This window comes from Zootoca vivipara, chromosome 16, assembly GCF_963506605.1.
Source record: "Zootoca vivipara chromosome 16, rZooViv1.1, whole genome shotgun sequence".
Taxonomy (NCBI): domain Eukaryota; kingdom Metazoa; phylum Chordata; class Lepidosauria; order Squamata; family Lacertidae; genus Zootoca; species Zootoca vivipara.
Window position 1 is genome coordinate 29,664,611 of NC_083291.1, and position 25,396 is coordinate 29,690,006.

Consider the following 25,396-nt stretch of genomic DNA (forward strand, 5'->3'; position numbering starts at 1 on the left):
CTTTAGAAGTTACTGTACAACAAAGAGCTCCTCAAACCAAGTACAGTGGTGCCTCGCAAGACGAATTTAATCCGTTCTGAGAGTCAATTCGTTTTGCGAAAAATTCATCTTGCGAATCCCATAGGAATGCATTGATTTTTTTTTGCCAATAGGAACGCATTAATTGAATTTCAATGCATTCCTATGGCAAACCGCGATCCGCTAGACAAATTTTTCACAAAATGAATTCGTCTTGCGAGGCAACCTCCGATCGCAAAACCCATTCGTCTAGCGAAAAATTCGTCTAGCAGGGCATTCGTCTAGCAAGGTACCACTGTATCTTATTTAAACAGGAGGAGCCTTTGAATAGGTCTTAAAATGGTTTTTGGAAGTTAAGCTGAAACAGAGAAAACGCTGCTTGGAAATGTTACCGTATATTGAAAGGCAGAACAGAAATAGGACTTTTGAATACTGGACAGAATCTTTGGGTTGTGTCTTCAAGCAGAAAGGACAGTAGTTGAAAGGAGGGAATGATGCCCAGGAATTAATACTAGTGTCTTTGTTAGGTCTAGTTATTTATTATGGAAAGTTTTTACCTAACTTACCTAGAGAACAATAAGCCTTCTGACATGTTTGCTTAAGGAGAGTGTCTCTGGGGCTGCCAGACTGGAGAATGTGACAGACAAAGGCATTACTGATACGAAAACTCAAACAGGTGGGTACAATATGTTCAAATAGAGGATCTGCTTACTAATTCCATGGAGGCAACTATGGATAAATGTTGATGGAGACAGCAGGCTACTCAACGATTGTCAACTGTACCTTAGCTGCAGAATTTTATTTTTTAAAAACTGTTCACAAGGCATTCACGAATATTATGAAAAAGGTGTCTCCTTTTGGCTCAACCAGTGCATTTCTTTTTTAAAAGAAGAGCTTTTACATTAAAAAAAAGCAAGGGAGATGCTAGTGTTTCAAAGAACCACCCCTTCATTATTGACATATCCTTCTGAGCAAGTCTATTGCTCTCTGGGTCAAGCCATACAACCAAAAAAGCGTGGTTGAATGAATGAACAAGGTTGAATTCTGTTTCCAGCGAAAAAGGAAATGATTGTCAATTGTCAATCCATATCCACTGTGCCCGATTTTGGCAGCTAAAAAAGCAGCAGAGCTTGAGAGGCGACTTTGGAGGCGAGGACCTGGCAAAAACAGTTGCGCGGCTCTTCCCCCAAGTTCAACAACTGAACAACTGAACTTTCCTCTCCCTCTACTTGCTGGTTGACATTCTCAGCATGTTAACATGACTCTGTGACGACACACTAGTTGCAGTGTCAGTCGAGGGCTGTTTGACCATGAATTGCACAAGTGCTGGGTGTTACCCAGACCTCCAGGGTGGACCTGCAGTCTCCAGGATTATCTGGCCACCTCCAAGTGGCAAGGGGGGGGGAGGAGGTGAGAGTACCTATATATCTATCCATCTATCTATCTATCTATCTAGAAGGCTCTCCATGCAGCTTGCAAGATTCAGTCTGGCAGGAGCCAGCTGCAAATTATTGCATAGACTGTGGGGAGGGGGTCCTGCCCTCATCCGCTCCATTCTCCCCTCTCCCAAATTATCTCCATTTCCAGGGCTCAGTGGTGGGAAGGAACGCAAAGGGGGGGGGGATTGCTCTTGTGACATCACTCGTAGGCCTAAAGTTTGGACCCTTAAATCTCAGAGTCTGGGATGCTACTGATCTGGCAAACCTAACTGGCAATAAGTAACTATTTTACTTTTAGAAGAAAACTGAAGGCGGCCCTGTTTAGGGAAGTTTTTAATGTTTAATTCTGTACTGTTTTAATATTCGGTTGGAAGCCGCCCAGAGTGGCTGGGGAAACCCAGCCAGATGGGCGGGGTATAAATAATAAAATTACTATTATTATTATTATTATTATTATTATTATTATTATTATTATTATTACAACTGGGTGCCATATTATTTTGTGCAAGCCATTGTTATAAGAATTTTAGTGTGTGTATATATATATATATATATATATATATATATATATATATATGAGATAAATGTTCATAACTGTATATATAAACCACATGTCTGAAACTTCACAGAAAAAAAGTCCTGAACAAATTGACCTCAAATATTTCTCTGCAAGGTCAAAGTGGGAAACCTCCCCATTGTCTTTCCCCTCACAAATCCTGTCTCAAGGGCACATTTAAGCTATGAATAGGGTGTGACCTGACTTAGGAACTAAGTATTTATCATTACAAAAGACTGGCCAGGCTCCCCAGGTAATCCAGTCAAATGACCAGGCAGGATAAAAACAAGCCACTCAGATTTCTGTTGTAGACCGCCTTTTTTGTGATGTATCTATGATGTTTCTGGGAGCGGTCTCGGACTCCAGGACAGGCAATTAAAATTTTCTATATAAGAGCTTGCACACCTTTGTTCTGGTATCTGAAGAAGTGTGCATGCACACGAAAGCTCATACCAAAATAAAAACTTAGTTGGTCTTTAAGGTGCTATTGAAGGTATTTTTTTATTTTGTTTCGACTCAGACCAACACAGCTACCTACCTGTAACTAAACCTTTGTTCTGGGTCTCTCTCTCCCCTTCCTGTGTGTGTGTGGGGGGGGGGGAGCACCCTGTTGCAAGAGCTTTTAATAAACTTGCTTTTCACTATAATTCTGGCCTGGTCTCTGTCATTTTACTAGGCGGTAAGGGCTTTCAATTGTGCTCTGCCGGAGGTCCAGGCTCCCTCCCGGAGAAAGACCTCTTTTAACTCTTATAACACCTTCAAGTGCTGAGAAGTTAAGGAAGTGGCCATCACTCCTAGGTTTTGGTTTTTAGGGGAGAACAGGACACTGGAGATTTAGGAGTGTTGATGTTGTTGTTTTGTAATATTTGCTTAGGGAGAGGAGAAACAAATAGCAGGCACTCCTATAAAGGAGCAGGTTGAAGATCTGCAGTCACAAAGTGCCTTGAGTGTTCAACTAACTCATCTCCCTCCCTCCCTCCCTCCCTATCTCTCATATGGAAGCATGGTTCAGTTTATGGGAATTCTATGGGAGGGGGCACATTTTCAAGAATGGAATTAATGATATATAACACACCCCTTAAGGTTTACAAATTGCTTCCAAGTTAGCCCTTGCAATCCTTTTTTTGCTGTGTTTTTAATGGAGCCCACAGAACTTTGTTGTCAAACCGTTGCGCTTTCTCTGACCCAATTTGTGACCCTTTTAAAAAGAATATCGTGCCATTTCAATGCCAGACCTACAGTTTTCTCTTTGTGGGCTCAGCCTTTGTTCAGCACGGTTCAAGGGCAAGTTCAGAATCGCCTCTTAATTAAGTCAATTTCTGCCCATACTTGAGGAGAGGTCAATTGCTCACTTCCCCCTCACCCTTTTTATAACAAAGGAAGGCCATTTCCCAGTGGCGCTGTGGTTAAACCACTGAGCCTAGGGCTTGCTGATCAGAAGGTCGGCGGTTCGAATCCCTGCAACGGGGTGAGCTCCCGTTGCTCGGTCCCAGCTCCTGCCAACCTAGCAGTTCGAAAGCACGTCAAAGTGCAAGTAGATAAATAGGAACCGCTACAGCGGGAAGGTAAACGGCGTTTCCATGTGCTGCTCTGGTTCACCAAAAGAGGCTTTGTCATGCTGGCCACATGACCTGGAAGCTATACGCCGGCTCCCTCAGCCAATAATGCAAGATGAGCGCGCAACCCCAGAGTCGGTCACAACTGGACCTAATGGTCAGGGGTCCCTTTACCTTTACCTAAGGCCATTTCACTGTAAAATAAGTAAAATAGTAAAACCAGAAGGAAATCCAACTGGTGTCCTGTCTGGAGGAGGGGAAGGATATAAAAATACTCAGGCACCAAACCACTTTGCATGTAAATTACAGATGGCCAGGAATGCAAGGCTAGGTTGGGGGAGCTATGGAAGAAGCAAGTAATTATTAGCAATGCTAAGGCAGGAGCTGCCAGAGGCTAAATAAGGACATATCTGCATACAAATCAGTTCTAGCCTGAGTTATCCGGCCTCTTCAGGGACTTCTCAGCTGACACACTCGTGCCATTTTGTGCTAGCTGGAGCTCAAGTCAAGCACATCCTATGTTCTCATCAGGACTCCAGGTTTTAAATCATGGGTAGGCAAACTAAGGCCCGGGGGCCAGATGCGGCCCAATCGACTTCTAAATCCAGCCCGCGGACGGTCTGGGAATCATGAGTAGAATGTGTCCTTTTATTTAAAATGCATCTCTGGGTTATTTGTGGGGCATAGGAATTCATTAATTCCCCGCCCCCCCAAAAAAAAATAGTCCGGCCTCCCACAAGGTCTGAGGGACAGTGGACTGGCCCCCTGCTGAAAAAGTTTGCTGACCCCAGCTTTAAATCGTAGAGAAAGCACACTTCTAGTCTCTCCAGGTAAAGCAAACTGTTTAAATGGGCAAGAGGCTGTGGATAGTGTGTCTTGCCCTGCCCAGCTCTCTCTCTCTCTCTCTCTCCCCCCCCCCCCCCGGGCTCCTAACCCACCTGCGTTCTTGCCTCCATGCCATCTCATGCCCCGCTGTCCATGCTTGCCGGGGGGGGGGGAGACCATTGCAGTAAATATACAAGTATTGCACTGATAATAATGATGATGACGACAGTAATAATAATACGACACACAAGACATTTGTTACTAGGCACAATGTGAATTGCTAGAAACGTTTCCGTTCCAATACCATCTCACTCCTGTCAGAGCTTGCTGGGGGAAAAGACCGTTGCAGTTAATATACACATATTCCACTAACAATAATATGACACGCAGAATATTTGCACAATTCATATTACTAGAAACGTTTCCTAAGCACTAGTTTTGGATTCTTTTTGGCACGGTGTTAGAGATGAGGGTGGATCAGTCCCTCTCAAGGAGGTCTCCTGTTACATGGGAACTTGAAGGCAAAAGAGGTCACCCTGTCTGTAAAACCAGGTATAAACCTGGATTTTAATTCTATTATTATCATCATTGTTGATTTATTCCCTGCCCTTCAACCTAAGGTCCTAGGTTGGGTTACGGCATTAAAACAATATTAAAAACAATTTTAAACAACTTACAACCATAAAAATGAGTTGTGCCCTGAAAACAGTTGTTTGTTGTACATCCTGGGCACAGGATTATCACCACAGTGAGAGCTGGACTTTCCCATTCCTTTTTTTTTCTCCCCGAAACCCAAATGACATGCCACCCGTATAGCCTTTTCCACTTTTATTATTGACTAGCTGTACCCGGCCACGCGTTGCTGTGGCTCCGTCAGGGCCCCCGCTTCCCAGGACAGATGTACCGTAACGACACCCCTCCCTCTGTTGCCGCTGGCGCGTGACATCATATTCCCCCCGTGACGTCACCCCCCACCCCATGCGTTTCATTTGTAGTTAAGACACATATAGGAGGGTTGTATTGAAAGTAGAGAAGGCCCCCCTTGGCCCCCACTTCACAGTCCCCCAAGGGGTATTTTGTAAATCCCCCCACCCCGTCCCGACCCATTGAGGGTCCCCGAAAGCCATGGGTCTCCTGCACTCTCCGTCGGCATCCCCTCTCCCCCCCTTGCAGACCTCATGCTCCCGGCGGGGCAGGCAGGTGAAGGGGCAGGATCCGGCCATCGGCCTTGGAACAGGAGTTCTCCACTATCTGCCGGTGTTCCCTCTCCCCCCCTCGTATAGTTGATGTTCCTGGCATGGCCCGGCGGTCGAAGGGGTAGGATCTGGGCATTGGCCTCGGAGTAGGAGCTGCCCACTCTCTCCTGATAGTCCCTCTCCCCCCCTAATATACCTCATGGTCCCGGTGGGCCAAGGGGCAGGATCTAGCCATTGCCCTTGGAGCAGGAGTCGCCGTGGTGGCAGTTACAGCATGTTGTGTTCGCTGACATCAGGATCCAGCCCCCGCCCTCGAAGAAGGAGCTGCCGGGTAGTCGCTCCTAGCAGCCTCCGCTGTCTGATGCATGTAGTATAGCGTCTGTTACGTCAACGCCCAATAGATTGAGCTGTGTTGAGTTGTGTTTCCGAAAAACAGTTTTACCTGCCACAGGTGTGACATCTGTGTATGCAAAGTGTATACAAACACTCGCGTATTCACATGTGACGTTGTGTCCAAATTTCAATGCAATCGGTCAAGCGGTTTCAGAGAAAAGAGGAGACACACAAACATGGACATTTTACATTTATATATATACAGTCGTACCTCGGGTTGCGAACACCTCGGGTTACGAACAACTCGGGTTACGAACTGCGCAAACCCGGAAGTATTTTCGCCGTGCGCGCATGCGCAGAAGCGGCACGCACGATTTGCGCATGCGCAAAAATAGCGAAAATAGCGTTTTGCGCATGTGCAAAATGGCGGTTTCGGGTTACGAACTGCGAGCCGGAACGGATCGGGTTCATAACCCGTCCCTCAACTGCATTTCCACCTGCAGAATGTGGATTTTGCCGTAGGATGAAAAGAAGCTCAGGGGCATTTTGAGTGGGAAACAACCCCTCAGACAGAGGTGAACGAGCTGGTTCTCCTCTCCTGGTTCTCCTTAAGATTCACAGCCTTTCATGGCTGTCCTTGCCAAAAATGGAAACAAGAAGGGGGGAAATGTGTACTTCTTGGTTTGAGATTAGTGAGCTGAAGCCATGTTCGTCAGAGCTGGAGCAAAAGGGCTTCTCTCCTTGAAACGGCCTCGGTCTAGTATACCTGAAGGAGCATCTCCACCTCCATCGTTCTGCCCGGACGCTGAGGTCCAGTGCCCAGGGCCTTCTGGCAGTTCCCTCGCTGCGAGAAGCTGTTACAGGGAACCAGGCCTTTTCAGTAGTGACACCCGCCCTGTGGAATGCCCTCCCACCAGATGTCAAAGAGAAAAACAACTACCAGACTTTTAGAGGACATCTGAAGGCAGCCCTGTTTAGGGAAGCTTTTAAGGTTTAATAAATTATTGTATTTTAATACTTCTGTTGGAAGCCGCCCAGAGTGGCTGGGGAAACCCAGCCAGATGGGCAGGGTATAAATAATTTATTATTATTATTATTATTATTATTATTATTATTATTATTATTGAATCTTCCTTTCAGAAGCCCCCTTGGGTCCAAATGATGCTAGTCCCACTTTCCAGGCTAATATGTTATGATCCTTGGGGTGCAAGGCTTCCTGTACCGTTGCATCTGACAAGAGGCCTCATGAGCAAACCAGGAGGCCTAATAACTGAAATAGACAGATCATAGAATCATAGAGTTGGAAGAGACCACAAGGGCCATCCAGTCCAACCCCCTGCCAAGCAGGAAACACCATCAAAGCATTCCTGACAGATGGCTGTCAAGCATCCGCTTAAAGACTTCCAAAGAAGGAGACTCCACCACACTTCTTGGCAGCAAATTCCACTGCTGAACAGCTCTTACTGTCAGGAGGTTCTTCCTAATGTTTAGGTGGATTCTTCTTTCTTGTAGTTTGAATCCATTGCTCCATGTCCACTTCTCTGGAGCAGCAGAAAACAACCTTTCTCCCTCCTCTATATGACATCCTTTTATATATTTGAACATGACTATCATATCACCCCTTAACCTTCTCTTCTCCAGGCTAAACATACCCAGCTCCCTAAGCCGTTCCTCATAAGGCATCATTTCCAGGCCTTTGACCATTTTGATTGCCCTCCTCTGGACAAGTTCCAGTTTGTCAGTATCCTTCATGAACTGTGGCGCCCAGAACTGGACACAGTACTCCAGGTGAGGTCTGACCAGAGCAGAATACAGTGGTACTATTACTTCCCTTGATCTAGACGCTATACTCCTATTGATGCAGCCCAGAATTGCATTGGCTTTTTTAGCTGCTGCATCACACTGCTGACTCATGTCAAGTTTGTGGTCTACCAGGACTCCTAGATCCTTTTCACATGTACTGCTCTCAAGCCAGGTGTCACCCATCCTGTATTTGTGTGCTTTTCACCCCCACCCCCACCCCGTGTAGCATTTCCCCCTGAGTGCAGATGAGTCTGAAAGAGTGGTTCAGATAAAGAGCTCGGGCATGACCCTCATTTTTGCTCTTTCCATGAAACGGTTACTGTTTTGATGTGGTCTTTCTTCAGCTATGCCTCTGATACAAGCCGTGCCTTAATTTGTATGAACTTGTCAAGCCCTGAAGCTCTCCACCGCCAGCTTTCTGGGTGTTTGGGGGGGGATTCACCACTGCTTCCCCTTTAGCACACCCCTTCCCTTTCAAATTGCATTTCAACATTTGTACCGTGTGTGATTTTATCGCTTTACGTCAGTAGCAGGAGTTTTGCTTTCTGCTAGGGCACCAATAATGCAAAGGCACTGCCGCCATCTGGTGGCTACTGAAGGCAAAGCAATGTTTTGCGACTTTGACAGGGTTGCCAGACACAATGCTGTGTGAGAGTTTGCCAGATGAAACTTTCAGGAGTAAGAATCACTTTGGAGTCACACTGGGTCTGAAATGAGGGATATTTTGCATCTTGTCTCTGGTACCTGATGTTCCCTCTCAAAATGCAGTCGTACCTTGGTTGACAAACGCCTTAGCAGTCGAACGTTTTGGCTCCCGAATGCCGCAAACCCGTGAGTGAGTGTTCCAATTTGTGAACGTTCTTTTGGAAGCCGAATGTCTGGAAGGGCTTCCACGGCTTCCAATTGGATGTAGGAAGCTCCTGAAGCCAATCGGAAGCCACGCCTTAGAAGTCGAACGTTTTGGAAGTCAAACGGATTCCGTTTGGCTTCCAAGGTACGACTCTACGCATGTGGTACTCTCTCTCCTTTCAAAGCCCCTTTCTACAAAGCCTTGGGCAGAACCCCTTATCTTATCCCCTACTGGAACAAGTCCTAAACACATTGAACTAAACACATATTCTTCTTGTCATCCTTGCCTCCTTTCCTCTCCCTCTATCAGAGCAGTCGCCAGACATTTCAAGATTTGAGATACGTCTCATTTTCCTAAAAACCAAACCCACCCCCACAAACCATCCCCCAAAACCCACAGCATCCCCCCCCCCACAATTTAAACACACCCAGGCAACTTTCCCATACCCTTCCCAAAAAAACAAATGAGTGTCTCTGACTCTAATTTCTTAGAGTACTTTTGCACTCTAAGCAAAATTCCAAAATTGCATTTCTCTGTCTCATGCACGTGGAAGAGATTTACATTGGCACCGAATCACCTGAAAGACATGTACGTAAGCACTATGTCCAGATGCAGCGTTCAACTACCCTTCCCGTGTGATATTTTACCATGTAACTTAAAATCTTTGCTGTTGGAAGCAGTTCAGTGAGTGGCCGGACTACGGCTTCATGCAATGGGGATAATGGAACATTGGGACAGTGTGAGGGATGTATGTATGCTGGTTGTAAGAAAAAGCCTGAGCTGTTGAGAGTCCTGTATTTTTTTAAAAAACCTTTACCATTGTTTATCCATGCCATCGGCTGTCCACAAGTGTAACTAATTGAGGAAAAAAACATTTTATTCTAGCATGCGCTCTACTGAACCGTTAAAGGGTCTCTGGTTAAAAGACAAAACCCTGAACATTGCACAGAAAAATAAGTATCCCTTCGCAGTCAGGACCACTTCTGAATGCCACTGCAGGAAAGCTGGTAACATGGCATGAACAAAGGTAGCAACAAACACTGGAAGCCCATATTCTCATTCACACACTTGAGGGCTACATCCCATGTTACAAAGAGACAAAAGAGAGAGGGGAGGATTCGCAATGCCAGAACTTAGACTGTATTACGAGGCATCCTGCCTCTGTTGGCTTAAAGACTGGATTTTACTAGAGTACATTTTGTAGATATTGTGCTCTTTGTGAACACAAACTAAAACGAGCAACACATGCCACTAGCTTCCAGACAAGATAATAACTGGCGGGCTTTTTGACTTGGATCCAGTTGCATGCATTCCCCAGATGCATTTATTATGGTGCTCCTTTCATTTATATATATTTATGGAATCTATATATATATTTAGGGAAGCTTTTAATGTTTGATGGATTACTGTATTTTAATATTTTGTTGGAAGCCGCGCAGAGTGGATGGGGAAGCCCAGCCAGATGGGCAGGGTATAAACAAAAAATTACTATTATTATTTTTTCCTGCTGTCCATGCAGACAGACATTGGCTATTCCTAAAAACAAGAGAAGGTAACTGTTGGGGGCAAGAAGGAGGGAAAACCGAAAGAGGCAACGGGGATATTTAGCAACCAACAAGTAAGGTTCATTCAACAACAGATCAAGGACTTTGAGACACACACACACACACACACCCCATCAGATTTTTCAAGATGCTCCCCACCAACTTTTTAGCGCATTGATAAATGCACAACAGTTCTTTATCTTTCACCCCAATTTTGCTGACCAGGAGAAGCAAACACAGCGTGCTCAGCTCTGGATCCAAATATGTCAAACTGCTTTTGAGCTTAGCCCATCTAGAGAAGGTACAAAATAGAAGTAGGTAGCAGTCTCTGCCCATCCACTCTCAACAGGCTGAGTTTCTGCAAAAGAGGCTGGCTGGCTCCAGATCCAAAAGGTGAGACTTAAGCAAACTAATCACGGAGAGGCAGAAGACAGAAGAGTTTGCTCCCAGGTGTCGGTCCTCACTACTCACCACACGGAAGAACTAAGGAACAGGGCAAAACCTGGTTCAGGAGTCTGCTTGTCCATCTCTCTCAGTCCAGAGGAAGCGTAGGGTTTTCCAAGAAGACAGCCAGCTTGCCTGCTACCATATCCAGGTCGTTGGTGTTGGCATACTTCAGCAGGTTGGTGCCTTTGATGAAGTAATGCTTCAGGAAGTGCTGGCTCACACATTTGTGCAACTTGCGAACCATCCGCAGGAAGCCTTTGCGGAAGCAGGACCAGTCCTTGGAGCGAGGGTACTTCTCGCACGTCCAGAAAAGCACCATCTGCAGAAGACACAAATGAGGCACAATAGATTGAATTCAACAACACAGGAAGTAGTAGTAGTAGAAGAAGAAGAGTTTGGATTTGATATCCCGCTTTATCACTACCCGAAGGAGTCTCAAAGCGGCTAACAATCTCCTTTCCCCTCCTCCCCCACAACAAACACTCTGTGAGGTGAGGGGGGCTGAGAGACTTCAAAGAAGTGTGACTAGCCCAAGGTCACCCAGCAGCTGCATGTGGAGGAGCGGAGACGCAAACCCGGTTCCCCAGATTAGGAGTCTACCGCTCTTAACCACTACACCACACTGGCTCTCCAGTACCGGGGTGGATGGGTGGGGCTGGGATACGGTCTACATGGGATGGCTCCCAACCTTGAAGTAAATACAGTGGTACTTTGGTTCTCAAACAACTTGGAACCCAAACACTGCAAACCCGGAAGTACAGTGTTCCGGCTTGCTAATGTTTTTCGGAAGCTGAACATGCTCCGTTTTGAGTGTTACGCTTCCGATTTGAGTGCCACACTTCCCTTTTGAGTGTTACGCTGAGGTCTATCTGTTTTTATTCTTTATTTTGCATTTTTGTTTTTGTAACTGCGTGGAACCCAGTTCAGCTACTGACTGATTGATTGTGTGACTGCAGTACATCGTTTATTGCTTTCATTTTATGGGTCAATGGTCTGATTAGATAGTAAAATTCATGTTAAGTCCTGTTTTAGGGGTTGTTTTTAAAAGTCTGGAACGGATTAATCCATTTTGCATTACTTTCTTTGGGAAAGCGCACCTTGGTTTTGGAACACTTTGGTTTTGGAACTTACTTCTGGAACGGAATAAGTTTGAGAACCAAGGTACCACTGTAATTTAGAAATGCATCTTCTTCTGTCTGCTGCATTTGTTGCTGAAGTTAGAACCCCTGATACCCAGGAGAATTTGCAGTTTTCAGTATACGGGGGGGTGGGTGGGCAGACAACAGCCCTTGTTGGCTTGGTGCCTGGTTGCCAGAAAAACAAAGAACAAGACCATTTCCCACCCCCCCAAATATCACACACACAAAATCTGTGCCAAAAATGATTTTCCTGAAATCATTACTAGCATGTCTCTGCGAAGTGCTAGTGTCTGGCCTACGTAGTATATCTTCAGGTTTATACAGAGTTGTTTCCATAACTGAAAGCCTAGAAACACCCCACAACGCTTAGAAGTGCCACACCTGGCGTCTCCATCACAGAAGCCTATCCTGTAATGTTTGGCCCTGTGTGGGTCTGCAGAAAGTATCCCGCCTAGAAGAGAGAACATGGGGGCTTGCCAGCACAAGTGAATTAGACTGCCTTCTTAATAATGGCATCCAGTCAGAGAAATGACCCGGGTCAAGGGTGGGAAACCCTTTTTCTGTCAAGTGTCAGATTGCGTTGGGACTACTTTAGATTCCACCTAAACATTAGGAAGAACTTCCTGACAGTAAGAGCTGTTTGGCAGTGGAATTCGCTACCAAGGAGTGTGGTGGAGTCTCCTTCTTTGGAGGTCTTTAAGCAGAGGCTTGACAGGCATATGTCAAGAATGCTTTGATGGTGTTTCCTGCTTGGCAGGGGGTTGGACTGGATGGCCCTTGTGGTCTCTTCCAACTCTATGATTCTACTCTGTCAGAGGTCGACGGTGGATGGAGCCAGAGCTGAAAGTGGGAGACTCTACCCATTTCCTCTCTCTTTCCAACATGACCGTTTTCTCATCTCCTTCCCCACCCAGTAGGATCCTGTGGTGTGGGGAAGAGACAGTCAGTTGCCTTGTGTTCTGTCCAGCCCTTAGCAAACCACAGGCAATGAAGAAATTGTTAAGTAGCCAAGTCCTGCAAAACGGCTCCTCTTGTCTTTGGGGTACAGATCTCTCTCCCCTTTCCAGGTGCACACACCTGCAGGTGGAAGGCTGTGAGGACTGGCTTATTTCCTGCACACCAGACATCTTCCTTCATCTGCCTCATAACCCGGAAGCACATCATGCGGCAACCGCCGTCCTCATCGAGTCCCTGCATCAGGATGTGCTCAGCTCTCAAGAAGCTCAGGTACCAGTGGTAATTGGAAGAGGCCAAGAGGTCAAAGCCAAAAGACTGCAGAAAAAAGAAGGAGAGGAAGTTGGGCAAGGAAAAGATGGGGGGGGGGAGAAGGCAGAGGGTGCCCCCACAGCTGAGAGATTCGTGGAGCCATTCCCATAGGAGCAGCCTTTGCATTGTTTCAATCCATTAACTTATCCCAAGGGTCCAGGGTGTTTACTAATACTCTGAAACAGATTTAAAGGTACAGAATTATGCAAATAAAACATCTTAAAATATGCTAAATTAAAAGCAACGTTTACATGCTTATCCTATTGCCTTCACAGGGTATCTAGAAGCTGTGTTAAGGCTTGGGCTTTGGGGACCCTCCAGCGAGAGGAGGCAGGATGCGTATCTGGAGAAGAGAATGTAAACAGCTTTTCACATGCCACCATAGTTTTCAACAACAACAACAACAACTTATTATTATTATTTATACCCCGCCCATCTGGATGGGCTTCCCCAGCCACTCTGGGCGGCTTTCAACAAAATATTAAAATACAGTACTCCATCAAACATTAAAAGCTTCCCTAAACAGGTCCAGATTAAGAAAACATGAGGCATATTTTAGCAGTTGAAAGGGAAAATATGGGAGAAGACACTGTCTAGAGCAGGGTTTCCCAAACTTGGGTCTTCCAGCTGTTTTTGGACTACAATTCCCATCATCCCTGACCACTGGTCCTGCCAGCTAGGGGTGATGGGAGTTGTAGTCCAAAAAACAGCTGAAGACACAAGTTTGGGAAACCCTGATCTAGTGTTTAGGGTCTTAAAAGCAATTGGTGAAGAGGGGTCTGTAAGTTACGATCTTCCCCCAACCTAGTAGCATCAAATAGAAATGGTGTCCTCTTCATACTTTTATGGGTTGTGTACAATGGCCACATCTCCCTAGAAAGCAGAGGATTTGAAAATGAGTCATGTTTTTCTTTCGTTGGTTACAGGGATGAGCTGCAAGCCTCCACTGCCAGTTGGCACCACTCTCCTGTCTCTTGGCATGGCACACAGAAAGTGGACGGAGAAAAATCCCGTTCCCCGCTCTCATAACACGAGAACTTGTGGGCATCCAATGAAGTGGAAAGTTCAAAGGTTTGGGACAGATGAGAGAAAACACTTCTTCACACACAGCGCATAGTTAAACTATGGAACTCACTCTCACAGGAAGTAGTGTTGGCCACCAACCCATACCCTCCAACATTTCTCTGATGAAAATAGGGACGTCCCATTCCATAATGGTCATTTTACTATTCATACCCCACACATCTTAATTGTGTTTCTCCAGCCACTCTGGGCAGCTTCCGAACATATATAAAAACATAAGAAAGCACTAAAAAAATTTTTTTTTAAAAAAAAAACCTTCCCTATACAGGATTCCCTTCAGATGCCTTGGGGGCTGGATAACTCCATACCCTCCAACATTTCTCCAATGAAAATAGGGACATCCTAAGGAAAAGTGGGACATTCTGGGATCAAATCAGAAACCAGGATGGCTTCTCGAAATCAGAGACGCCCCTGAAAAATAGGGACCCTTGGAGGGTCTCCCATCCTAGATATATTTCATGAAGGAGAGGGCTATCGAAGGCCACTAGCCATAATGGCTATGCTCTGTTTCCACGGCTGGAGGCAGTATTGCTTCTGAACCCCAGAGCAGAATATTAGTTTAACTGTTCAAATCATTATGGCCTAAATCAGTGGTTCTCATTTTTTGGATTTTTTTTTTGTGGGCCACACTTTCAGAATAAAAATTTGCTCATGCCAAACCGACTTTTTTAGTGATAAGAAATATATCCTCTCCTGCCACGCACCGCACTCATGGAGAACCCCTGGCCTAAATCCTGCTCTCTTACCCCTCCACATGCCCCTCTTTGCAAGATCGGTTTGGGGCTAAAACAACAGTCACATCTTGGCCTGGTACCTTGACGCATTGCACTTTTTCCTGGCTAGGCCAGCGCTTGAAACACCGGGGCCACTTGATTTTCCGAGGCCAACAAGTTGGGATCTCAATTGTTGGAACCAGCTCAACCTCAACCTGGACATCAGGGGTCTCAACAGCAACATGGACCACCGGACTGAAGCCTTCCAAAATGCTGACTCGGTCTGGGGGAAATGGCATCAAAATGATATTTGTCAGCAGAAACTGGACTGCAGCAGATTCCTTGCCTGGCACAATTCTGCAGCTTGCATTTTCTCTTCCTATCCCCAATATTAGTTGTATTCTGACATTCATTCATTTCTTGGGTTTAGGGGCATTCCCCCCCCCCAAAAAAAAATCCCTTATGACAGTATGCTTCTGCCAGTCTGTGTCTATAGTCACAGAGGCAGTTTCATTTCATTTCGCTTTTAATTTGTATACCGCCTTTTTATATTTACTTGCACAAGGCGGTTTACAGCAGCAAAATAAACAACTAAGAACACACCCCTTACGATAATCTGATCCAATACAGAAAGTCGTAACAAAATACAACTTTTAAACAGAATGACTTATATAAAATAAATTAATATTCAGCAATCTATTCGAATATAATAGTACAAAATAAAATTAACTCTGAAAACATCAGCAAATAATAATTAAACAGAAATTCACTCCTAATTACAATATATATGACCTGAACTATGATCATTAAAAATAACTGCAAGTTGATGTTGATGATTGTGTGTGTGTGTGTGTGTGTGTGTGTGTGTGTGTGTGTGTGTGTAGGACCTGGCAGAAATATCTGTCAGAGGTTTGGGGAGGCCATGAGTGCTTGTGGTTGATTGTGGGAAAGTGCTACAAAAAAAAAACCCTGAGCCACTTCCTCTCACACCCGCCCCAGTGAACTCACCCGCGAGATGGTGAGATACGATCGCTTTCTCCACAAGTTCTCTGAAGACAGCCAGGACCTTGGCAGGCACGATGTCACCCTCGATGTTCACATCTGGCTCATGCCACTGTTGGAGGCTCTTGGAGAACTGCTCCACTTCCAGCCACTGCTGCAACTCCTCCGGGTCCCTGACAGGAGACAGGAGCTTGGCTCCATGCGTCGTGTAGTAGCGCCAGTGCCGTACCTGGCCTTCTTTGTACCCAGAAAGGCCAAGCAAGGGAACGGTAATGAGGAACTGGCCGGGTGTTAAGACCTAGACAGATTCAGAAAGGTTGGTACAGGAAATGGCTAGGATGGCCAGGAAACTAGAACAGAACTTGGCCTTGTCCACACTTCCATGGGTCGGATCTGAATTAGAGGGTTCCTGATTCACAGTTGAATGCAATCCTAAGCATGCTTACTCAGAAGTATATATGTTAAGTACTGGAGCCTTGGTTACTTCACTACATCTGCTAACAGTGAGGAAATGATCTATCTCTCTATATAATAATAATGTAAGAATGCCGTCAAGCAATCCTCACTGGGAGATTGGCAGTGCCGCATCACAATCCTGGATTTGCATGAAGTCAGGTTGGGATAGGGAAGCAAAAGTGAAGGAGGATTGCACAACAACAATGGCCATGGCAGAGGAGTGAGGAGCAGGAGGAAAAGAGGCCGTTTAAAACAACAGAAGAGTTTTAAGTAAAGCAGGGATTGAGTGAACTGAGGGGGGAAATGGTGGTCTGAAACAACAGCAGGTGTTTGAGTAAAGTACTATGGAAGATTTGAGGACTTCACATCCTTGGGGAAGTTTGAGCACAGTGAGAAGGGAGGGACACTGAAAGCAAGAAAAGTGGCCATTTTAAACAACAGCAGAGGTCTGAATAAAACAAGGATGGGATTCCTAGAAAGGAATTACAACGTATAAGTACAGACGGAATTTATTGTTCATGTGCCATTGCAAAGAAGTCCCACGTTGCAAATTCTGCCCAGGGACTATAATACATCAAGCAAAATGTGCAGGGCCCACAAAATGTGAAGCACCCTTCTTCAGGTGAGACTTCTCAGGCAGCAGGTGGATTAAAAGCTCTGATACATTTTGGGAGGGCTTGGCTAGGGAAGAGGTGAGTTAGGGTAGTTGGTGGAGTGAGAGTGGTGGTGATCAAGGGAGGAAGCGGACATGAGGGGACCTGGACGGAACCTATGCAAGGTGTTTGTACCTGGATAGATGGGTGGAAGGGGCTCTTCCCATGAAGTAGAGCTGACCACTTGGCCAGTAAGGCTGGCTGATCCTGAGAGGCAGCAAGGAGAGAAGTAGACAGAACAGACGCAGTAAAAGGCGATTAGTCGGCTAACTAAAAACGCAACTGGTGTTAATGCAAAGCGCTAGGTAAGGTGAAATCCAAAGAGACGACCAGCTTTGCAGCCTGGAGATGGAACTTCTTCAAAACACTCTTGAGCACACATTGTCCAATCCTTCGGGAAACAAGGAAAACACGGCATTGAGCTACTTTCTTCCCTTGTGTGGTCTTTGCTTGCTATGTCAGTTCAGTCTCTATCTTATCTGCCTGCAAGAGAGGTGAGTGGGGGACCCAGGGCAGAGAGCAGGAGAGAGCAGGAACCGCAGTCATCTCCACATGTTTTGCAATGCTGAAAAGCAGCTTGCGGTGGCAGCCTCACAACCTTCTCCAGTCTACTAAAATAAGGTGTCCCCTTGCGGCAAGTGCCGTTTCTGAAAACAGGTATCGGCCACCAAGAACCAAAGTGAGGGAGATATGGCACCACCAATTGTTGGCTTCCCCCTCACCTTGCCACAAGGTCTGGAGACTTGTTGGGGCATTTCGTTCCCTCTCCCCCCCCCCGCCCCACAGCTTGCCACCTAGCCAAGACTTGATGGGTTCCCCAATTTCCATAAGTCATCTCAAGGGCGACCCTGCCAGCAAACTCTAAGGCTGCTGGTTAATGTCAAACTAACCTAGCCCCAAGCCAGGAATGTAGAAAGGGTACTTCAAAAGAGAACTATGGTCCCTGGGATTCCCTGCTACCCTTATTGATCCCTGGGGCTGGTACTGTGGTGATGATCGTCAGTACTCACATGTTGCTAAGCGCTTCAGTAGTCTGAACCAGCCTGCCTGATGTCTAAATAAGCCCTCTGTCCAGAACCTTCTCACTGATGCATGCAAATTAAAGTGTTACCTGGATATCACCATTTGCTGCATTCACCTGGAGTTAATTTAGCTGTAAGGTTACAAACGGGAAGAACTATGTACACCGCTTTGAGCTCTTTGGGGGGAAAGTGGGATTCAAATACATTAATTTTTTTAAAAAAATACAAAGGCAAGTTTCTCTCTCAAAAAAAGTTTAGCTCTTCAGCTGTAGATATTCAGTCAGTTGACAAGAACCGCTGTTGATTTGCAGAAATGAAACATTTGCTCACTACGGCATGCCTTCCAACCATTAAATATGAAATTGTGCCTTTCTCTGGATGCTTGCAAGAGTTATTAAAAAACTTCCTTTACAAAGGGTTGATGTTTTAGGGGTTTTACTTACTAAACAGAAAGAGAACCTTAATCAAATTATGGAATTGCCAGGGTAGAAGGAATGTTGAAGACTACCTTCTCCAAATCTCCCTACCTTGTGTAAAAGCTTGCCATGCCCCACAACAACTCTTAGATGAATATGACCAGCCTACAATCACATCATCGCTATGCAGTGGCAGAAACTGTCAAAACACTGATGTTTTTGTGCACTCCACAGCATCTGGACATGGGAGATAGGGGAGGTAGTATTTTATTACAACCTCTGAAATACCAAGACCTGGAAGTGTCTGGGCAGCAAATAACCAACATGCAAGGAGGTTACCAGACAGCATCTGTTGTGAACAGCAGACTCCTAACCATATCTGCTCCTGCTGACCTTATCTGCACCGTCTTACTGAATTCATACACCCAGCTAAGCAGGACTGCAGCCTCAGACCTAAGTTACCATCACCTGTAGTATATCTCCTTCACTCTTTTCTGAAGCTCACACTTTCTCTGGTACGTAGTAGAACATCTCTATGGCCAAAGGCACCCGTGTATCACCAGTGGTACCATCCATTCTCTTCAATCAATTTCCACTGGCATTATGGTACACCCAGGGCAGATCTACGCTCACGGTTTATAACATTAAGGAAGGGTTAAGGAATGATTTTCATAACATAGATAGATGGGCATGTTACGTTTTGCTTGTAACGTTAATAATGTGTCATTGAAATGTGACACCAGAGGGCGCTGCAGAGCAACCATGAACTAGCAGCAGGGAAACTGCATTTTGACAGGCAAAAACAAGGTAAGGAACGTTTTTAATTTACCAAAAATAAAAATAAAAATTCCTTCCAGTCGCACTTTAGAGACCAACTAAGTTTGTCATGGGTATGAGCTTTTGTGTGCATGCACACTTCTTCAGATATCTAGTGTGCATGCACACGAAAGCTCATACAGTGGTACCTCGGTTTATGAACACAATTGGTTCCGGAAGTCTGTTCATAAACTGAAGCGTTCATAAACTGAAGCGAACTTTCCCATTGAAATTAATGGAAAGTGGATTAATCCGTTCCAGACGGTCCGCAGAGTAACTGTTCATAAACTGAAGCGAACTTTCCCATTGAAAGTAATGGAAAGTGGATTAATCCGTTCCGGACGGGTCCGTGGACTACTCAACCTGAAGCGTTCATAAACTGAAACATGGGTGTAATTGGTTCCGGAAGTCTGTTCATAAACTGAAGCGTTCATAAACTGAAGCGAACTTTCCCATTAAAAGTAATGGAAAGTGAATTAATCCGTTCCAGATGGGTCTGCGGAGTTCATAAACCGAAAATTCATAAACCGAGGTGTTCATAAACCGAGGTTCCACTGTACCTATGACAAACTTATTTGGTCTCTAAGGTGCTACTGGAAGGAATTTTGTTTGTTTGTTTCGACTACGTCAGACCAACACGGCTACCTACCTATATTTAATTTACCGGTATGCCCTGTGACGTTTTAGAACCATATATCTAATGTCGCTCTAATAACGTTAAAAAGGTCTGCGAAGATCCAACCCCAGTTTTAATTATTGCAAGGAAGTATGCCTCTGATTGTAACTGGTGGCTGAATACAAGTGGTAATAGAAGCCCAATCAGGGGGTATTGAGGTTATGAACAGGAAACAATGAAATATTCCTGAGTTCCAGCATGTTCCTGCATCTTTTGGTTGTACATCAGTCCTGGCTTCTGGCTTGCCCTTTGGTTCTGAATTACGCCTTCATTCCATGACTCCTGGTTGCCCACAAACTGTTTCCCACAGCCCAGACCTGACACTGTCCTTTAAAGGTTGCAGAACTGTAGTTCAGAGCAAGAAGCCAGAGGCTTCCTTTAATCTTGGAGTCTATAATGGACAGATGGTGCTCCCATGAGGAGCAGGGTCCAGAATCGCTTGTGGATTCAGTGCACAAAAAACAAACAAACAAACAAAACTTTATTATTTATACCCCGCCCATCTGGCTGGGTTTCCCCAGCCACTCTGGGCGGCTTCCAACAAAAGATTAAAAATACATTAAAACATCAGTCATTAAAAACATCCCTAAACAGGGCTGCCTTCAGATGTCTTCTAAAAGTCAGGTAGTTGTCTATTTCCTTGACATCTGATGGGAGGGCGTTCCACAGGGCGGGCGCCACAACCGGGAAGGCCTGGTTCAATCCAAAGACCCCATGCATGCATGCTTACCTTCATGTTTTCATTATGAATCCCAGAGTTAGAAATTGCCTGGAAACGAGAATCCTTGTTGCTAATTTCGGTGGTAAGCCGTTGTATGATTTTTTGCACTTCATCCACCGTTTTGGCCACTGTTCGGTGCCTCAGGTCCACCTGTAGACAAAACCCAACACTCCTACTACATTGCTTTGAACCCCAAACCACATAGAATCAGAGAATTGTAGAACTGGAAGGCAGTGGCGGAGGAAAGGGGGGCGGGGAGGTCGGGCTGACCCGGGTGCCAGCCGGGGGGGTGACATTGCCACAGGCGAGCGCCTCCCCTTTGGGACGCTTGCTCAGGCGGGCACCGCCGCACTGGGACGCTTGCAAGTCCGACATGCCACGCTCCCACCACCCCGGGTACTGAAGCCCCTTCCTCTACAACTGCCGGAAGGGACCCCCATGGGGCATCTAGTCCACAGCTTAACCAAACAAAGCTACTGGAACCATAGACCTTCTGGAAGGCATATTATTTACGTGAAGCTTGCTGTGAGTGTATGTACACATGTATGTGAGTTTGGATGCAAATGACATGGGAATTCCAGTTCAGAGGGCGGTGTCCAGTTAAGCAGTTCTGCTAGTGCAGGCATCCCCAAACTTCGGCCCTCCAGATGTTTTGGACTACAATTCCCATCTTCCCCGACCACTGGTCCTGTTAGCTAGGGATCATGGGAGTTGTAGGCCAAAACATCTGGAGGGCCGCAGTTTGGGGATGCCTGTGCTAGTGCAAGGATTCTGTTTGTAGAACGGAACTTCCCTTCCCTCCCCAAATCTTTTGGGTTGGGGAAATATCGAAAGGGTTGTCCCCCTTAAGGTATTATTTGCACGGTAGAGCTTCCTGTGCTTAATTACGAGTAGTTACACCCAAATTTACTGGATCTTACATTTACTTGGCTGGTACTCTGAATTCTTTTGTGTTCTGCTTTGCACTTTGAAGCATCTAAAGCAATGTTTCCCAATGTTGGGTCTTCAGCTGTTTCCGGACTACAACTCCCATCATCCCTTGCTAGCTAGACCAGTGGTCAGGGATGGTGGGAATTGTAGTCCGAAAACAGCTGGAGACCCAAGGTTGGGAAACACTGATCTAAAGCTATCGCTTGAATTGCTTGGCCTTTTGTAAAAACAAAACAAAAAATTGATTACCCCCCCATTTCTTTCCCCTCAAGGTTTATACACTTAGGTTACGCTTCATGCACCTAGCAATGCAGGTTTTTGCCCATGAAAGTGTCAGCTGCAATGAAATTATTATTATTATTATTAAGAATGTATATACCAAATTCCTGGCATGTATGAACTGTATGAGAATCCGTGCTTTTCAGACCTGTTTTTAATATACTCTAGTTGCCTCCTGCCCTCCAATTCAGGGTGGGGATTTTTGTAAACAAACAAACAAGAACAGTGTTCCTTCCTTCTCAAGAGGTGTCTTCTCACTGGGGCGAGGTTTTGTTTGTTGATAATCCCTTATTACATCGTGTTGACCATACTTAATTACTGTATATTCCTGCGTATAATACTACTTTTTAACCCAGGAAAATCTTCTCAAAAGTCGGGGGGGTCGTCTTATACGGCGGGTCATATTTCTTATACGGCGAGTATATCCCAAACTCTATATTTTAACTGGAAAAGTTGGGGGTCGTCTTACACACCCAATCGTCTTATACGCCGGAATAGGTATATCATGTGTAGGGTGTCAAAGTAAATTAGATTTCTTGTGCGACTATACAAAAACCAAGAACAACAAGGTGTGCATGCCATGTCAGTATTTAGTTAGCATAATATAATCAAGAAATGGGAAGGTGGGGGGAAACAGAAAAGAAAACACGAGGAAAAATGAAGCTGCTCCTCATATACAGATTCCAGTACGTGTGGATGTAGACTGTCTAATTTGATGGGGTAAAGTGGATTAACAGCCACATAATGCTCAAACATGGACAAGCCCCAAAACGTCCTTCTGTTAATGCCCGGTTTGAGTAGTTCCTGAGAAAATCAGGGCCAAATTAGACACGACAGCACAATATCTCCCACGTGTTTTGGAAGAGGCTGAACCCTTTTCACCCTGCATTTCCCCCCCCATTAAAATCCTGCCTCAGCAGACAATAAAGGCTTCCTACAATTAAGAAATTTGGAAAGAGACTCCCCCCCCCCCACAAATGATTCTAGCCATTCGTATCTCTCCATTGAGAGCATCTGGCCTGTTTGGCTCCAGCAGATAGTAAAAATAACCACAGCTCCTCTTGCATTTGTTCATAATAGTTTTACTGTAGATCAAAGATTGGGTACTTCAGAGCAGGAGACATTCCCAGGTTAGATTTTGCTGACCCTTCCCAAAATTCCACCCAGTTGGTACTTTACCTGGAGAGTTTTACCCAGTGCCTCCCCCCCCCTAAAAATTCTTTTAAAGATACTCTCATTTTCCTGGTCATATTGAAATACTGCCCCTCAATGAGGCCAAACTTAGATTCACAAAATGTTTAGGTGTATGCTTGCCCCTGCACCCACCCGCCCCCAGAAAAAAAGCACTGGTTCTACCTCAAACATGAAAACATTATTCCGAACCTTTCCAAAACAGAAGAGACACAATGTCCCTTACCTTATTCTGAATGTATTGTTCTACAGCTTCTTCTGTGAGTGGTTTCATGGCAAGGACTTGTCTTCAACGTATCTCCCAGGAAAATCCTTTGTGCCTGCAGGGTTTTCTTGACACTGACGCGGGGCAACAATCCCGGGGTTTTCCACATGCGTTTTCCTTGGCTATTTCATCAAAACCTTGTTTTTCCTGCATATGGAGAAGGAAAGCAAATCTTCTTTTTTCTCCCGCATTATAGCACCCATGCGCAGCTTAGCACTTAAGGACATTCCCAGCCCGACCCCCTCCAAAAAGAAAACGGGTTCGATTGTTTCCATTTTTTAAAAAAATGCAAACAATCTTAACATGTGCAGACTTGAGAGTTTCAGAAAAGGCTAATCTTTTATGAGGAAGCAGCGCACTTTCTCAGCCATTGCGGACTGCCACAATACACTTCCTTGCTCAGTCAAGCTCTCTGGCCCATATCATTTGTAAAATAAATCATCTTCCACCTCCCCCCACCCCCCCTTCTCTGCAACGGTGCCGTTGGTTTTAATACACTTTAGCGTTGCAGTGCAAGGCCTTCTGTTCCTTATCTCTCCTTTCTGCCTCCTGCTAGTATTGTCAGTAAATGCCACACCACTTGGGCCTTGCCTGCCAGTGCGCTCGCCTTTCTTGACTGTAAACACAGACTAAGCCGCCTCTCGTTAGCTGCCAGCGGCCCAAACAGAAGCGCACCCACCACAAATTGCTCAGGAAGGGAAAACAATTGATCAGGCCCTTTATCAATCGAAGCGGTTGTTTGTTTTTGCAAAAGCTTGCGTCGGAGGCATGTGGTGCTTCAAGGCCAGAGATTCACTCAAAACAGTTGGGCCTGCCTTGGGAGCTTGCAGCCTCTTCCCTGGATAGTCTTACAGGGCCACAAGAGATTGGGTAAGACCTAAACACATGCAAATAAAAAAAAAGTATTAGCACATAGGGGGTTTCTGCAGCTTTCATGCCTCCTCAACCACCCAAGACATTTGGACAGGAGTTAGCCGTTCTGAAGGTGTCCCTAGCTCACTTCTGATGTTTTGGTCACGAGACAGATTGGTGTGGGTTGCATGGCTAGAGGAAGCTTGATATGTAGAGAATCCAGAACAAACGAAATCACCGATGGTGAGATGGGCTCAAGATCTGGGATATAACATAACGATAGACCAATGGGAAAAGTTATGGCAAGTAGATATTAAGTTTACGGCCTGTTATAATTTAAAGGAGAATATCCTAAAATGATGTATAGATGGCATAATAAGGACCCCTGACCATTAGGTCCAGTCGTGACCGACTCAGGGGTTTTGCACTCATCTCACATTATTGGCCGAGGGAGCCGGCGTATAGCTTCCAGGTCATGTGGCCAGCATGACAAAGCCGCTTCTGGCAAACCAGAGCAGCACATGGAAACGCCGTTTACCTTCCTGCTGTAGCGGTTCCTATTTATCTACTTGCACTTTGACGTGCTTTTGAACTGCTAGGTTGGCAGGAGCTGGGACCAAGCAACGGGAGCTCACCCCGTCACAGGGATTCGAACCGCTGACCTTCTGATCAGCAAGCCCTAGGCTCAGTGGTTTAACCACAGCGCCACCTGGGTCCCTGCAATTTTGTCTATACTTGCTCTTAAATTCTGACTTTTACTGATAATGTTAGTGTACATGTTATGTTCCATATAAATTGCTTAGAGAATTCAAGAATTAAGTGGTATACAAATTTTAAAAATAAATAAATTCAATCTTACAAGTGAATCCCCGCATACTGCTATATTTCTGAAGCATAATTTTATAAGTAAGGTAAAGGGACCCCTGACCATTAGGTCCAGTCGTGACCGACTCTGGGGTTACGCACTCATCTCGCATTATTGGCCAAGGGAGCCAGCGTATAGCTTCCTGGTCATGTGGCCAGCATGACAAAGCCACTTCTGGCAAACCAGAGCAGCACACGGAAATGCTGTTTACCTTCCCGCTGTAGCGGTTCCTATTTATCTACTTGCATTTTGACGTGCTTTCGAACTGCTAGGTTGGCAGGAGCTGGGACCGAGCAACGGGAGCTCACCCCGTCACAGGGATTCGAACCGCCGACCTTCTGATCAGCAAGCCCTAGGCTTTGTGGTTTAACCCACAGCGTCACCTGTGTCCACCTGTAGATGGCATACAACACCTGAAAAGCTGTCAAAAATGTATAAGAATAGATCCCCCACATGTTGGAGATGTGAAAAAGAAAATGGTCAA

At 45.5% G+C, this 25,396-nt stretch overlaps 2 protein-coding genes across 2 annotated transcripts in view; one reads left to right on the plus strand and one right to left on the minus strand.

Moving 5' to 3' along the window:
• Window positions 1-15,021, plus strand: part of LOC118097549 (NADH dehydrogenase [ubiquinone] 1 alpha subcomplex subunit 1) — a 73,364-nt gene extending 58,343 nt beyond the window's left edge. The window contains exons 2-4 of the transcript XR_004694066.2: window positions 12,774-12,933; window positions 13,899-14,043; window positions 14,899-15,021. The gene's annotated coding sequence lies outside the window, so the exon portion shown is untranslated. The remainder of the gene's footprint in view (window positions 1-12,773; window positions 12,934-13,898; window positions 14,044-14,898) is intronic.
• On the minus strand, window positions 9,378-23,695 carry MAB21L3 (mab-21 like 3). Its single transcript, XM_035140494.2, has 6 exons — window positions 23,157-23,695; window positions 20,540-20,680; window positions 15,777-16,068; window positions 14,870-15,051; window positions 12,784-12,978; window positions 9,378-10,886 (listed from the first exon to the last, which is right to left on the minus strand). Exons 1-6 carry the CDS (start codon window positions 23,202-23,204, stop codon window positions 10,653-10,655), a joined length of 1,092 nt encoding a protein of 363 aa, XP_034996385.2. The 5' UTR covers window positions 23,205-23,695; the 3' UTR covers window positions 9,378-10,652.
• Window positions 23,696-25,396: the final 1,701 nt, after the last annotated feature.